Source organism: Hyla sarda, chromosome 1 (assembly GCF_029499605.1).
Source record: "Hyla sarda isolate aHylSar1 chromosome 1, aHylSar1.hap1, whole genome shotgun sequence".
NCBI lineage: Eukaryota > Metazoa > Chordata > Amphibia > Anura > Hylidae > Hyla > Hyla sarda.
The window spans coordinates 490,290,569-490,306,945 of record NC_079189.1 but is presented as its reverse complement, the minus strand read 5'-3'; the positions used below and the strand labels follow the sequence as shown (position 1 = coordinate 490,306,945).

Sequence of the window (16,377 nt, the reverse complement as noted above, 5' to 3'; positions counted from 1 at the left end):
TGTTAAAAAATCTCCTTTTTGACCACTCTGGACAATATATCAAAGGTGTTTTGTTTTTTCAAATTACAGTAACGCTTTAAATGACAATCCCTTTTTTACATTTCTAAATGCTTAAACCCTTCTAGTATTTGCTAAAATAGGAATCTATAGGAGAATCGTTATATGATATGCAAATATACTTTATTCTGTACTGCCCTAAACTACATTCTATACTTGCACTTCTTTTTTCAGATTGCAAAGGCAGCTTTCCAGAGAAACAATGACCCCTTAGATGCCGCAATATACTACCTTGCCATGAAAAAGAAAGCTGTGATCTGGGGATTATATAGGTGAGTTATGGGTAATTTTTTTTCTTTTATTGTTTCCTATTTGAAACATACGGTACATACAGAACATGTTTAAACATCTTGAATGTTGAGGTTTTGATGCTCAACTGAGCACGCAAATTTAATGTTCACATCTATAGCGACCTTATATTATTGGCTTATGAGGTTATGTTGACATATACCACCCAGTTCATTAACCCCTTCCCTATTTGGCGATTTTTAATTTTTACACTTTTGTTTTTTCCTCCTCACCTTCTAAAAATCATAACACTTTCAATTTTCCACCTATAAATCCACATGAGAGCTTGTTCTTTACGTAATACAATACAGGAATTTAGGTGCACTACTGTAGTAAATGAATACAATGACATTGGATAACCCTCAAAACTGATGTTAAAATTGAGACATTAGCCAGTATATCCTTATATGAAGGACATACCTGAGCACGCACACCAACGCCAAGGTTTCTCACATGGCGTGGGACCTAACACTAAACCTACCTGTGTCATATGGGCAAAACCAGGGGCCAACAATTTTACTTTGTAATACCATTAATAATCTACGGTGAAACCAGAAAAAAATTATTTGTGGGACAAAATTGAAAAAAAAAAAGTCTTTGTCATTTTTAGTGGCTTCTGTTTCTACGCAGTGCTGTTTTCGGTAAAAATTGCACCTTATATTTATTCTGTAGGTCAATACAGTCGCAAGGATTTCCAATTTATATAGGCTTGATTTTTATTTACTTTTTACTACTAAAAAAAAATAACTATATGCCCTGAAATGAATATGTTGAAATATGTCCTCTTCTGACCCCTATAACTTTTTTATTTTCTTGTATAATGGGTGGTATGAGGGCTAATTTTTTGTGCCGTGATCTGAAGTTTTTATCGGTACTACTTTTGTTTTGATCAAACTTTTTGATCACTTTTTATTAATTTTTTTATGGTATAAAAGGTGATCAAAAATACGCTATTTTGGATTTTTTTTTTTACGTGTATGTCATTGACCGTGCGGTTTAATTAACAATATATTTTTATAGTTTGGACATATACGCACGTGGCGACACCACATATTTTTATTTACACTTTTTTTTAATGAGAAAAGGGGGTTGATTCAAGCTTTGGTTAGGGGAGGGGTTAAATCATATTTATTAAAGGAGATGTCCGGTGCTCACTTTTCTTATTTTATCCTTTCTGGGCTGAAAAATAAAAGAAAACAAATTTTCTCTTACCTGCCTAGGCTCCCCTTGTGCTTCAGTACAGGTGTTTGGTCCCCGGGCTGTATTCTTCTTACTTCCTGTTAGCCCGGCACGTCACACGGAGCTTCAACCTATCACCGGCCGCAGCGATGTCCCGCCTCGGCCAGTGATGGGCTGAAGCTCTGTGTGACGTGCCGGGCTAACAGGAAGTAGAAGAATACAGCCCGGGGACCGAACGCCTGTACCGGAGCATCGGGGGAGCGTATGCAGGTAAAAGAAAGCCCGGAAAGGATACAAAAAGAAAAGTGAGCACCGGACATGTCCTTTAACACTCTATCTACACTTTTTTTTTTTGCAATGTTATAGCCCCCATAGGGGACTATAACATTGCACATACTGATTTTCTACACTGATCACTGCCATGCAATGTTATCACCGCTCGACTGCTCCTAACTGGATCTCAGGCACGGAGCAGTCATTTGTCGATCAGACAGCAAGGAGGCAGGTAGGGATCCTCCTCGCGTCCTGCAAGCTGTTCGGATTTCACCACGGCGGTCCTGAACAGCACCACTGAGCTAACCGGCAATGTTTACTTTTGTTTTAGACGCGATGATCAAGATAGATTGCCATGTCTAAAGGGTCAATGCCAGACATCAGCCCGATCGGTGATGTCCGCCATTAGCCGTGGGTCACGACCGGGACCCACCGGGTATGAGGCGCACTCACCTGCTGAGCGTGCGTCCTACCTCGGGAGCTGCAAATGGACGTTAATGAACAGAGTTATCCTGGAATAGAAAAACAGAGCTACTTTCTTTAACAAACAGCTCCACGTCTGTCCCCAGTCGTATTACAAATTGGCTGTATTCACTTCAATGGAACTGAGCTGCAGAACCACACCCAACCTGTAGAAAATACAGGGAGCAGTTTTTGAAAGAAACTAACTCTATTTTTTCTATTCCTGGATAACCCCTTTAAGTTCAATAGGTTGAACATTGTTTACTAGTGACTGTTTCTTTATATCAGTATAGTGTTATTTATGTCCTCAAGTAGTATATATTTTTTTAAATTATATCTACACACACACACATTTTACATTTTAAAATCTTCTGTAATTTTATTATTAACAAGCATCTCCCCTTACTCTGTTTTTATATGTTAGGTCTCAGAGAGATGCAAAGATGACTCAGTTTTTTGGGAACAACTTTAGTGAAGAGAGATGGCGGAAAGCGGCTCTGAAGAATGCTTTTTCTCTACTCGGCAAACAACGCTTTGAGCACTCTGCAGCTTTCTTCCTTCTAGCTGGATCTCTGAAGGATGCTGTGGAGGTCGGAATGCATTATTATGAACCATGCTTTCCAGTACCATTTTATTAAGATTTTGATTAGAGTAAAATGAATAGGTTTATGTGTTCTCACTATTATGAATGTTGCTTGTATTGCCTGGTCAGAAAGCTTTTTTTTATTTTTTTTATTTCAGGTTTGTCTTGAAAAATTACATGACATCCAGCTTGCTCTTGTGATATCAAGACTTTATGAATCTGAATTTGAAAAATCTTCAACTTATAAATCCATTTTGCAGAAGAGGGTGCTGGGTATAGAGTCATCTGGCCGAGAGCCCACTCTGTCTTCTATGCACCCTGACCCCTTTGTGCGCAGCATGGCTTACTGGATTTTGGAGGATTACAAAAAATCATTAGAAACTCTGTTGAAACAGCTGTTTAGAGATGAAGAAGGTAAACACTTTTTTAAAATAAAAATAAAAAAAAGTTATTAAGAGTAGATAATTAAAGGAGAACTGTGGCGTAAATCTCCTAACGTTTCCTGTGCCTGGGCTGCAAAAACTAACTTCAACTCACCTTCCTACGTTCCCCCCGTTGCGCCGATATCGGCGTCTTGTTCCTCCGCTGCTGCTCGGCTTCCTGCCTCTTAGGCTCGGAACGTCACACTGCAGTCAGTGTATCGCCGGCCTCAGCAATGTCCCGCCTCGGCCAGTGATAGGCTGAGCGCACTGTCATGTAAGGAACCCGGGCAGCAGGGAGAAGGGGGGCCCGAGCTCCTTACATGACAGTGCACTCAGCCTATCACAGGCCAATCTGTTTTGTCTTATTTTAAAACTTGCTGTATATTTTATTTACTGTTTTTATATTAATTTTGCCCCTCTGTTTCAATATCACTAACTAAGTAGGGACATTTATTTTTGCCCATGACAACCAATCAGAGCACAATATAAAAAGGAGGTCCCAGCACTCACCGATGCAAGCAAAAAGAAGATTTATTGTATATACAAATCACAGGACGCGTTTCGGCACTCAGCCTTCCTCTGCCAACCAATCAGAGCACAGCTTTTAAATAAATTGCTGCACAGTAACTAGTTGGGCTAAGAGGCCACTACTTTTATGACAAAAACAAATAATTGAAAACCAAGCAAAGTTTAAGCCATTAAACTTGCACAGTAAAACATCTGATCAGATAAGAAGAGAACATATTCCTGTCGTTAAGAGGATAATTGATATAAATCTTTTTTTTTTAGGATCTTGGGTGTTTAACTCTTAATATGCCTTTCGTAGTTTAATCCTAGTGAAGATTGCTTGCTACCTGTAGACATAATCCACTGATAGTAAATAATAGGTTTACCATGTCAATTGAAAGCAGAAATCAAACTATCTCAAGTGGGGTTGGTTGAAAGGAGAATCGTAAAGAAGGGCACTTTTTTCAGTGAGAACTTTTTAAAGGGTTGTGCAGGTCACAGTTTGTTCATCTGGTAGGAGTTTTACTATTTGACTGTAAAATGTTACACGCATATGTGAAAAAGGAATACAGTAGTCTAACATTACAGACTGTTTATAATAAACATTTTTTTTTTTTTTTTTTTTTTTAAATGTTCCTTTTAGCTGTGATAATCGGCAAATAAGAATATGCAGGGTGGTGTGCATTTCCATCCTTGGTCTGTATTCTGTCCGTTCACTGCAGGTCTGAATCCCTATTGACGCCATACTTGTTTGGTTCCCATACATACAGTATGTTCCCAGTCTACTGTTTAGTAAATTATGGCACTACCTAAAAAAATTATCCTTTACATCCCTAATATTTTTTTCTTGTTGTTTTTTTTTGCTGCAAAACTCTCTTTATTGTTGTCTAAATGCAATTTGTAATGTTGGTTATTATTTTACAGGGGACTCCTGGAGCTTGTCATCAAGTTGTGATCCATCAGTGTTTAATTTCTACAATTTCTTAAGAACTCACCCTATGTTGTTAAGGCGACACTTTGGATCTTCAGAGTCCTCTTCTACCAAAATGCGTCTGTCTGTAGAAAATGGCTTAGCTGACAGAATTAACTTGGGTGAAAGAAAGTTATTCTTTACAACGGCACATGCTCATTTAAGAGCTGGTTGCCCAATGTTGGCTCTTGAAGTATTATCCAAAATGCCAAAAGTAGTAAAGAAGTCAAAGCCATTGCTTCGAACTTCAAGTTTAGCAGATACAAGCAAGGTGTCTACACCATTGTCTCCTTTACTTGGAGAGAAGAAAGACTCAGCTTGTGACTTTGATTGGTCAAGCTCCTTGGTCAATGGAGTATCTGATGCATCCTCAGATAAGAAGCCACATTCTGCCCATTTATTTGACTGGAGTCAGCCATCAATGGCAATTGAAGATGAGCCTTTAGAATTAAAGTGGGACAGTGATAGAGATGACGAGTCTGAAGGGTCTGAGGTGTCCATCAAAGATATAAAGCCTTCACAAAGTTCAGAAAGTGATAAACCAGAGGCAACCACTACTAGTTACTCAGAATCTATGAGCATTAATGAAAATGATGTCCTTAGTCTCTGTGAAGACGCGATAGCTGCACAGTTAAAATTTAGAGCTTGTCTGAAGATTCTTACTGGTGAGCTGCGGACATTGTCCACTGGTTATGAGGTGGATGGTGGCAAACTGCGATATCAGTTGTATAGTTGGTTGGAGAGGGCTGTAGTTGCCCTTCAGAAGATATGTGATTATAGCACTAACCTGGATGAGCCAAATTTGGCAGGAGCTATTGATTATTCTTATGACGACAGTTCCGATAATTCTTGTGATCAAGCGGCAACAAAACAGAGTAAAGAACTTTTTCAGAGACGCCAGTGGTTACTGAAATTCCAGTCCCTTTTGAGAATGTTTCTGAGTTTTTGTGTCCTGCATGGATCTCATGGTGGTGGACTGGCCTCAGTCCGAATGGAATTAATATTGCTTCTTCAAGAGTCTCAGCAGGTATTGAATTGTTAAATCACAAAAGTGTTAATGTTGGCTGAGAAGAAAGATGCATTGTATGTAGTTATAAGCTTTAGGGTAGAGTCACACGTAACGGATCTGCAGCCTGTTTCATGCTGTGGATCTGCCGGTGACCCAAGCAGCAACAGCTGGATGCACAAAATAGGTCGGGTCACCGGTAGATTTTACAACTGCGTATCAAACATGGGAGTCAAATATATGCATTTTTATTTAAAGTTTAAAGGACTACCAAAGATACAGTTGAAATCTTAAGTTAATGTAAACCTTATCCACAGTCATTAATGGAGTATCCATATCTTGACATTTATGGTTTCTAGAGAATATGATATACATATCTGATAGATGCGGGTCCTAACTCTTGGTATCTCAAGATCGAAACCCCCCCCCCCCCCCCCAGTCCCCTTCATTTACTTGAGGTGGCCGAAGGTGGTTGGGAAGCCAGAAGCAGCTTAATGGTCTGTTTTTTATTTATTTTTTATTTTGCATTACTCCTATTGACCATTAAAGGGGTTGTCCAGTGAAAAAGTGAAAACTATCTTATCCCCTATCAACAGGAAGGAGGTAGCGAGTTGGGGGTTGTCCAAATGCTGGGACCCTCCGCGATCAGCTACTTATCCCCTATCCTGTGGCTAAGACAGTTTTCACAGGACAACCTCTTTAATGGGTGTTACATAAACAGAAAAGCACCACTCATCTGTTACACAGGAGACATGGGACCCCCAATTCTCAAGAAGATAGGTTTTTGGGTAAAGTGGATAGGTGATAAATTTTATAGTAACATTTCCCAACATTTTGTCACATTGAAATGCAGATTATCTTATCCTGTACACTATGGGGGACATTTACCAATGTTGGTGTAAGATAGTAAAGATTTTACCCCTGTTTGCTTGGTGTATTGTTTGCACAGTTGCTCAAAATTTACTAAAAAAGTACACAGGACTTGATAAATTTTGCACAATTATAGAAACCAGTGTCCTGCAGAGATTGGTTTAAAGGGGTACTCTGGTGGAAAACTTTTTTTTTAAATGAACTGGTGCCAGAAAGTTAAACGTATTTGTAAATTTCTTCTATTTAAAAATCTCAATCCTTTCAGTACTTATTAGCAGCTGTATGCTACAGAGGAAATTCTATTCTTTTTGAATTTCTTTTTTGTCTTGTCCACAGTGCTCTCTGCTGACACCTCTATCCCTGTCAGGAACTGTCTAGAGTAGCATAGATTTGCTATAGGGATTTTCTCCTGCACTGGGCAGTTCCTGATACGGGCATCAGGTGTCAGCAGAGAGCACTGTGGTCAAGACAAAAAAGAAATTCAAAGAGAATAGAATTTTCTCTGTTGCATGCAGCTGCTAATAAGTACTAGAAGGGTAAACATTTTTTAATAGAAGTAATTTACAAATCTGTTTAACTTTCTGGCACCAGTTGATTTAAAAAAAAAATTAAAAATTCCAGCGGAGTACCCCTTTAAGCTTTGTGATCTAGCATCTGACACTTTTGTACCTGTCCTATCATATTGTGTAGATTTGCACAAAAAAAAGTAGGCTTTGCGCAAAAACACTTCTAAATAAAATTTGCATGTGGCTTTTCCTTGCTGATTGTGCAGACTATTATTCTTGTGATCAATTGTTGAACACCCCCCCCCCCCTTCCTGCCCTTTTGATAGACCTGTTGACACAGAAAGATATGCTGCCTCCCAAATGATTTTTTTAACCCCTAGAGGACACTTGCAGTGAGAGCGGCGGGGGGGGGTGGGGGGGGGGGGGGGGGGGTCCGGTAAGCTTCAATGGCAGAGGAGGTCACTTACCCTCCTGCTGCTCCAATGATTTTGCCAGGGTGCTTTTGCAGTGCCTCTGATGTCTTGCTCTAGTCCCTGGGTGCAATCTTTTTCCTGAGCTGCTGAGTGATGCTTGGGACCAGAATGATGCCGGGACCCTGTGTCTCATACTGTCGCTCAGCCAATCACTGCTTCGGCCATTGATGGGCTATTAAGATGAATAAAAATGAGGTCATTGCATTCCAAAATGATGGCCTTGAACACTATAACCTGTCATTCAATCCAAAAAAAAAAAAAAAACCACTGACAGAATTGATGTTACCCCAGAATGGTTCCATACCTTATTTTGCAACCTTTTTTGTCGCAAAAGAAGTTAGGTATGGCACCATTTTGGGCTAACATCAGTTCTTTTAAATTATTATTTTTATTATTATTATTTATTTATTTTTTTACGTCTGCATAAATGGAAGGATTTGGGAATTGTGGCTTTCGAAAAAAAAGTGTGTGTGTGTGTATATATACATACATACATCTATCTAAGAAGCTATTTATTTTGTTTATACTTTCATATAAATATGTAAACAAAACTAATTTTTTTTTTTTTGTTTTACCAAATTGAATAACTATTTTTTATTTATAGGATACGTCTCTGATTTCCAATCCTCAGACAGAACAGACTTCAATTCCACTTTTATTAGCTTGCACAGCAAGTGCCAAAACTGTTGTGGCCAATCCTTTATTACATCTCAGTAACTTAACTCATGATATTCTGCATGCCATCATAAATCTCGATTCACCACCTCATCCTGATGTCCGTAATAATAAGGTATGTTGTTAAACACATTAGTTTAGCTTTATTTGTCCATAGCAGCCAATCACAGATCAGCTTTACATTTTCAAATTGCTCCTATAAAAGAAAAGCTGAGCCATGATTGGTTGCAATGGACCAGACAGTTTTTTTTCTGGGCCGTTATGTTTTACATTGGTCTTTGTCAGTGTAATTGTCTGTAATAATTTGCTTGTGTTTCACAATTCTCTCTCCTCAGATATATGTAATGCACACTCTGGCTGCATCTCTCTCTGCTTGTATCTATCAGTGCCTTTGTGGAGCACCAGCCAGCAGGTATAGATCCCATGAATAAAGTAATATTTTTAGAAATGTAAATTATTCAGGGACAATTCGATTCTATGATCATTTAAATATACCATGTCAATGCCTCACTGAATTTTTTCTTAAGTTTTTTGCGATTTGAGCATTTTGTGTAATGCCCTCCTAACAAACTCAAGGTCATTTGTAAGTTTGCAAACAGGGTTTATATCTCATCATTTGGCATTCCTGGTCACTTCCAGCTTGTTGACCCCACAGATGGTCAGGAAAGCTTAAAAAAAATAAAAAATAAAAAAAGCAGCAAAGCTATTTCCATTGGCCTTATTGGGAGGTGGACAATTGGCATCACCCCAAGAGCTACATAACTCCCAAAATAACGTAAACATAGTAGCTTGTTGGTCTACACGGTTTGTGCAACTCCCATTAAAGTCCATTAGGGTTTCCCAAAATGCATAGCTTTCTCTGTCGGCTGCTTTTGGCCCAACCCCTTTAAGACTGACTGTTGTTTACATTGATGTAAAAGGGTTGTCACATAAGGTAATTTTATCAACTAGTGTTCTATTTTAATTACTAAGAAAGTATTGTGGTTAAAAGGAGACCATGTAATAAATGGTCAAGCTGTGTCCTTCAGAGTGGGCACGTTGTAGTTGCTTTGCTTTCTGTTTAATAGTTGAAGTCCCCTTTTTTGACGTGTATGACTTACTAGGATAACAACCCTGAATGAGAGAAAATATTTTATTGGAGTTATTTTCGTTTTTGTTTTTTGTTGTTTTATTTTCAGTTCCTCCCTTCAAACCAACCCATTTACAGGGATGGTGTACCAGAGTGTTCTCCTTATCCAAAGGCAACCTCTGCGCAATGTGGATGAAGCTGTCATACCAAACACCTCACCCACCCATTGGCCAGGTATTGTTTCTATAGTACACCCTATTTATTTCCTTGTCAAAGAATGCAAGTCATTGTCACCTACAGTAAGGCACTTGCTGGACAGCAAATGCATACATTTTTATTATACTCTCTGGCAGGATACTGTGAATATATTACATGTCTTTTACCTGCTGGACAAGTAATACAGGTGACTTGACCTTTGTCGTGACATGTATTACGATAAGCTCTTTTTTTTAAGTGTGTTTGGCTGTAGGCTCTTTTCTTATAATGTTAGTACGATTAGTCAGAATTAGACGTTGGGGGGAATGTCTTCGTGTGTATACCTCAGGTAGAAGAATCTATTGTGTGCCACTAAAGACATTAAGCGGCATACATCACCCATAAAACCTTTAAATAAAAAAAAAGAATAACAAAACACAGTGCTGTATAGACAAAGATCACTGCATTTAAGTCACAGTGTGAGTGTGGAAGTAAATCTGGAGTTCTGCAGACTCCAGGGAATTATACACTGCTCAAAAAAATAAAGGAAACACTAAGATAACATCCTAGATCTGATTGAATGAACTAATCGTATGAAATACTTTCGTCTTTACATAGTTGAATGTGCTGACAACAAAATCCCACAAAAATTATCAATGGAAATCAAATTTATCAACCCATGGAGGTCTGGATATGGAGTCACACTAAAAAAAAAAAAGTGGAAAACCACACTACAGGCTGATCAAACTTTGATGTAATGTCCTTAAAACAAGTCAAAATGTAGTAGTGTGTGTGTGTGGCCTCCACTTGCCCATATGACTCCTCACAATGCCTCGGCATGCTGCTGATTAGATGGCGGATGGTCTCTTGAGGGATGTCATCCCAGACCTGGAGTACAGCATTGGCCAACTCCTGGACAGTCTGTGGTGCAACGTGGCGTTGGTGGATGGAGTGAGACATTATGTCCCAGATGTGCTCAATCGGATTCAGGTCCGGGGAACAGGCAGGCCAGTCCATAGCATCAATGCCTTCCTCTTGAAGGAACTGCTGACACACTCCAGCCACATGAGGTCTAGCATTGTCTTGCATTAGGAGGAACCCAGGGCCAGCTGGAGGTCACTTTGCAGGGCTCTGGCAGTGCTTGTTCTTCCACAAAGGCAGAGATAGCGGTCCTGCTGTTGGGTTGTTGCCCTCCTACAGCCTCCTCCATGTCTCCTGATGTACTGGCCTGTCTCCTGGTAGCGCTTCCATGTTATGGACACTACATTGACAGACACGGCAAATCTTCTTGCCACAGCTCGCATTGATGTGCCATCCTGGATGAGCTGCACTACCTGAGCCACTTGTGTGGGTTGTAGACTGGGTCTCATGCTTCCACTACAGCATTCAAAAGTGACCAAAAGATCAGCCAGGAAGCATAGGAACTGAGACGTGGTCTGTGTTCACCACCTGAAAAACCACTCTTTTATTGGGGATGTCTTGCTAATTGCCTATAATTTCCACCTGTTGTCTGTTCCATTTGCACAACAGCATGTGAAATTGATTGTCAATCAGTGTTGCTTCCTGAGTGGACAGTGTGATTTCACAGAAGTGTACTTGGAGTTACATTGTGTTGTTTGTGTTCCCCACAACAAAAAGCCAGACGTTTGGGTTGACACCAGATCTAAAAAGTATAGACCACACTGGATGGAAGTGTGTCTATATAGGGGATAGTGAGGAGAGCAGTGGTGCACCAAGTGCATAAATCACCCTAGACCACCCTATCGGGGAGATGTAGTGTGGACTACCCCTGCTCCCACAGGGACTGTTGGGGCACTCGCCCTAAAAAGAGCGACCCCTGCCCCGATATATCCCTTGGACTGCGCCCTATAAATCCCTGGCAATATGTAACATGCACTTGCTCTGGTATACCCCTGCAAGGGCATGTTACATATTGCCAGGGATTTATAGGGCGCAGTCCAAGGGATATATCGGGGCAGGGGTCGCTCTTTTTAGGGCGAGTGCCCCGACAGTCCCTGTGGGAGCAGGGGTAGTCCACACTACATCTCCCCTATAGGGTGGTCTAGGGTGATTTATGCACTTGGTGCACCACTGCTCTCCTCACTATCCCCTATATAGACACACTTCCATCCAGTGTGGTCTATACTTTTTAGATCTGGTGTCAACCCAAACGTCTGGCTTTTTGTTGTGGGGCCTGTGCTAATTACTGGTTTTAGACGTGTCTGATTAAAAGTTATATTTTAAAGTGTGTACCCCCCCTGTGAATCATTAGTGTGAACCTAGCCTTAATGAGCTAGGGCATTAGTCCCAGCTGTTATCCTGCAATACAGTGATCATAACCACACTCCACTGGCATATTCTCAATTTATATAAGGGTTTTTTCCCCCAGGCATGTGGCCCTAAGTTTTGGAATTTGGTATAAGAGTGGCGCCTAACCCACTCTCAAGGAAAAGGGTGTTTAGTCTACTATGTAGTACCATACAATACATTAAAAAATAAAACACACTATCTAGTCATAAAACAAAAGGACCCCTCTTCAGCATATGTTGGGTTGATGAGGCTCCATGGATATGTTTAGTGTGTGGACCAGGAGCTCTCTCAGAGCACCTTTTATCCTGTATTGTGGAAAGTTCACAATCTCATACTTTACGGTGAGGTGCCAGGTATTAATGTAGGTGACATACACCACCTAAACATGTTTAGCATACTTATAGCAATGTTGCATTTCTTTTCTAATCCAGGAATAAGTAGTTTAATCCGCCTACTTAACTCTGCTGGGGAAGAAGCCCAACCAGGCCTTACAATCCTGCTTTGTGAGATTCTTACTGCTGTGTACCTGAGTCTCTTCATCCATGGATTAGCCACTCATTTAAGCCAAGAGTTGTTCTGTACCGTTGCCCATCCTTTGGGTGACAAAATGTGGTCTGCAGTTTTCGGCGGAGGAGCTCGAATTCCGTGCAGGGGACAAATGCCAGTAAAACCAGTCACAGGTTGGTAATTTTTTACGCCTTTTTGGGGGGTTTACGTGGAAAAGCTGACATATTAAATGTGTTGTTAGCATATGTATCAAAATCCATAATGTTTTATGTATTGCACATATGTGTATGCCAGTAATGTATAGCACCCCAGCCTGCTTGTATGTTAGTAATGTATTGTGCGGTCTTTTATGTCTCTGTGTATGTGCTTTTAAAAAAAAGAAAAAAAAAGATAGAAGGTAAAGTGAGGTTACACAAAAAGTCATCCTTTTCCTTATGTGCTTGACATGGGCACCCATGTGGCTGGGATAACAACAAAACAAACTAAAGAAGTATTCACCTGCCATGTGCCTGCTTTTCACTGCTTTCTGGCCCCATCTTTATAGGCAGGAAATTCTGCTCAGCCACAGGGGCGCACTTCATCCAAAGCAGTGAGCAGTAATGGGCGCTTTTAATATCAGAGCCGCAGCAGGGTATCTGGCAAGTGTTGTTGTTTTTTTTACCTACTCTGGCCCATAAAAAAAAAATTTAAAAATTCTAAACAAAAAAAAAAACTTGAATGTGTATGGGAGTGCTTACAGAGAGGTTGGCCAACATTTCAAGAAAAGCAGGCCAAACCCGACTATTGGGATTTCTGACATTTATAACTTTCGTTTTCAAAGGAAAAAATGCCATTGCCAAAGGTGTGTGGCTAAAATTCACTCCTCTCTTACTTTCTGTTAAAAACACACTTTGCAGAGAGTGGGCATGTGTATAGGAGAATTGGGAAGAATGCTTCTCAGCCGACGAATGTTGAAGGTGTATGGCACCTTTTTAATAGCCTTTGCTCTGTCATGTTAATGTTGAAATCAATGCAGTTTAGCGCATGCACAATGTACAGTGAAACCTCTCTAGAAGACCATCTCTTTGATGAGATGACCCCCTTACCCAGACCAGATTTTATGTGACAGATTTCAGTTCTTCATTTATTATGTACTCTTTATGCATAGAAAAATATACGGGCCTCTTGCTTTCCAATTGCTAATTTCAGAGGGGAGAAAGACCTAGATCCTCTTCAGTAGTCAATGTCTAGAAAATCTTATAGGTGGCAATGAGTTTAGCCTCGTCCATGCAATCTAATAGACCGTAGAAGACCTATTGTATGTTAGTTGGGTCCCTTAGTTTGCACAGTCTTCACAGATTGCACAGTAGGTGCACCACTAGTGGTATGGCTAAATACCATTTTTACCAAATATATAGAATTTCAGTTTCTACATATATCAGGTTGGGTGGTTCCTTCAATTACTATGATATGTCACATATTTATATTGGTTGCATTTTATGTATATGCACTCGTACAAATGCACCTTAGTACTCTTTTATCCCTTTTCACCCATTTTGCCTGAAAATTTCTAAAGCTTCAGGTTGATTTTGACATGACATCCCTTAAATGGTAAATGCACATACTACCAATATTTGCCATTTGAAAGATGTTTGTCAGATATGTCACAGTTGCACAGATTAAGTGAGGAAGAATATCTGGTTAGTGCACTCAGCATTGTGTGGATATTTAGAGCAGCACTTTCCATGTAAGTGGAATAGAAGTGCATGACGTATATATACCTGCTGCACTGTCGTGCAAGTGACTCATTTCCATTGATTTTAGGAGCCTAGTATTTTGCTTCTGTTACTCAGTATGTTAGTAATAAGCCATACTCTCTACATTTTGTTGATTTTAAATGCACCAGATCGTCAGTGAGTTTCTGTGCTCTGTGAAATCCCTTTCTAGATCCTTTTATCTATTGAATGTTTTCTCTCTTTTTGTTTTGACAGGAAAATACTTTTCTATTCCTAGCCCTCATCAGGTAGTTGTGTTCTCCATGGAATGTGTTGGCTTTTCCAAAGCCCTTACTGCCATCAGTACCCATAGCCCTCCCAGCCCTTCAGGCAAGAAACTAGATTTTAGTTGAGGGCAGCAAGTGTTTCTTTATATATTTTTTCCTGCCATTCAAAGGCAATAAGCCAGCACTGGGGATGTCTTTATTTGCATTTATTTCTCACTGGATTTCTAATTGTTGATATAGTGGCACAGTAGAACATTCTATACCTGGTTCATGTTTTCCATACATAGAACATAAATCATATGTTATGTTGCAGAATTGAAAAAGTAGCTTGGTGTTCTTCCTTTTGTCTAAGAACCTTTAAGACATCCTTTTTTAACTTAAAAGTTATTATTTTGGTAAGTAAGAAAATGATGTAACCTCATACACTGATGGAAAACTATTAGAAATCCATATGATCCCTTTTTTATTCACATTTTTTTTATTATTCTTATGTATCTATATATCTTAGTTTACTAACATGCTGTGTGGCTAGCATTTTGCTTCAGGTATATGGTGTGGTTTCTTTATTTATACCGTTTTGTAATTCTTGAAGTGAAGTGTTTGCAGTGTTGTTGATATTTGACTATTCCCCTGTAGAGTTGACATTATGAACTTGATTAGTTGAGCATATTTATTTATTTATTTTTGTATATTATTGTTCATTTCTGTATAGGATGCTGATGGTCTCAGTTAGAGATGAGCGAACTTACAGTAAATTCGATTCGTCACAAACTTCTCGGCTCGGCAGTTGATTACTTATCCTGCATAAATGAGTTCAGCTTTCAAGTGCTCCCATGGGCTGGAAAAGGTGGATACAGTCCTAGGAGACTCTTTCCTATGACTGTATTCACCTTTTCCAGCCCACAGGAGCACCTGAAAGCTGAACTAATTTATGCAGGAAAAGTCATACACTGCCCAGCCGAGAAGTTTGTGACGAATTGAATTTTCTGTAAGTTCGCTCATCTCTAGTCTCAGTAATGCTGAAAACCATCAGCAAGCAGGTCTGGGAGTGGGCAGAAGGGAAGGCTCTTAGGTTGTTTGCTGAGACACACATGCTTTGTGATATGGAGGGAGGACACTGTATAATACCAGGACTTCACACAAGGTTGAAGCAGCTCACTCTGTCATCTACAGTTTTTTTGTTCATGACGGAGCATACAGGAAACACTTCAGTCATGGACGTCTCAAAGCTACAATAATATTAAACAGGTGTAATAATACTACAGTACTAAGCTTAGAATCAAGGTGGGAGAGGGAATAAAGATGCTAAAATGCAGCTAGTTGTGCTACCATGGGAAATAGGACTTCTACTCAATCTTTTTCTAAAAAGCTTTGTCAATCCTGTCAAGTTTTTCTGCTATTTAGAGAGAACATATTGTGTTTAATTGGAAATACCAGCTTTTACTGTTCGTTTGTTCAGTAATAGAGAAAGGGCCTTGAAAGACTGTTTATGAGAACAAAAGGAAAAGTGTTCTTGGACATTAAAAAAAAAGTGTCAACTGGACAGAGTAGACGTATTTGGTATTATACGCTGAAGAGTGAAGAAAAATGTTTTGGTTAAATTTTATTAAATTAAATCACTAAAGGGAAAAAAAAAATATATATGAATATTTTATGACATTTTTGTGTAGACATTCTGAAGGTTTTGGTTCTAAAATATAACAAGATGGTCATACACATTGGTCAGTTCTGTAAAAAATGGCCAGGTCCAGTTGACTCATCCAACCATCCAATGTGTACAGGATGTGCCAATGGCAAAGGTGGGAAGATTTGGGTATGTTGGATTTTACAGTAGATAAGCCGCTGCCAGAAGTGTCTGGCAGAGATTTATTTTCCTCTCCCAATTAAGAACCTTTTCATGTTGGATCGATCCAAGTGTATATATAGAAAGGGTGTGAGGAATAAGTGTTTGTACAGCCATCAAAAAGGAAGACAGAAAAATATAATGGTCAGCTATCAGTAAAATCAGGGTTAAGTATTTCACAACATTTATTTATGGGGTGAA

General features: G+C 39.5%; 1 protein-coding gene across 6 annotated transcripts in view; it reads left to right on the top strand.

The window, feature by feature from the left end:
• Positions 1 to 16,377, top strand: part of DMXL1 (Dmx like 1) — a 151,908-nt gene that overhangs the window by 91,762 nt on the left and 43,769 nt on the right. For 3 of the 6 annotated variants that reach the window (XM_056537380.1, XM_056537381.1, XM_056537379.1), the window contains exons 21-29: positions 232 to 329; positions 2,684 to 2,849; positions 3,001 to 3,256; positions 4,696 to 5,768; positions 8,201 to 8,386; positions 8,607 to 8,683; positions 9,450 to 9,574; positions 12,277 to 12,525; positions 14,323 to 14,436. In XM_056537380.1, coding sequence (XP_056393355.1) covers positions 232 to 329; positions 2,684 to 2,849; positions 3,001 to 3,256; positions 4,696 to 5,768; positions 8,201 to 8,386; positions 8,607 to 8,683; positions 9,450 to 9,574; positions 12,277 to 12,525; positions 14,323 to 14,436 — 2,344 coding nt within the window. The remainder of the gene's footprint in view (positions 1 to 231; positions 330 to 2,683; positions 2,850 to 3,000; positions 3,257 to 4,695; positions 5,769 to 8,200; positions 8,387 to 8,606; positions 8,684 to 9,449; positions 9,575 to 12,276; positions 12,526 to 14,322; positions 14,437 to 16,377) is intronic. The other 3 variants (XM_056537383.1, XM_056537384.1, XM_056537382.1) reach the window with 1 other exon arrangement.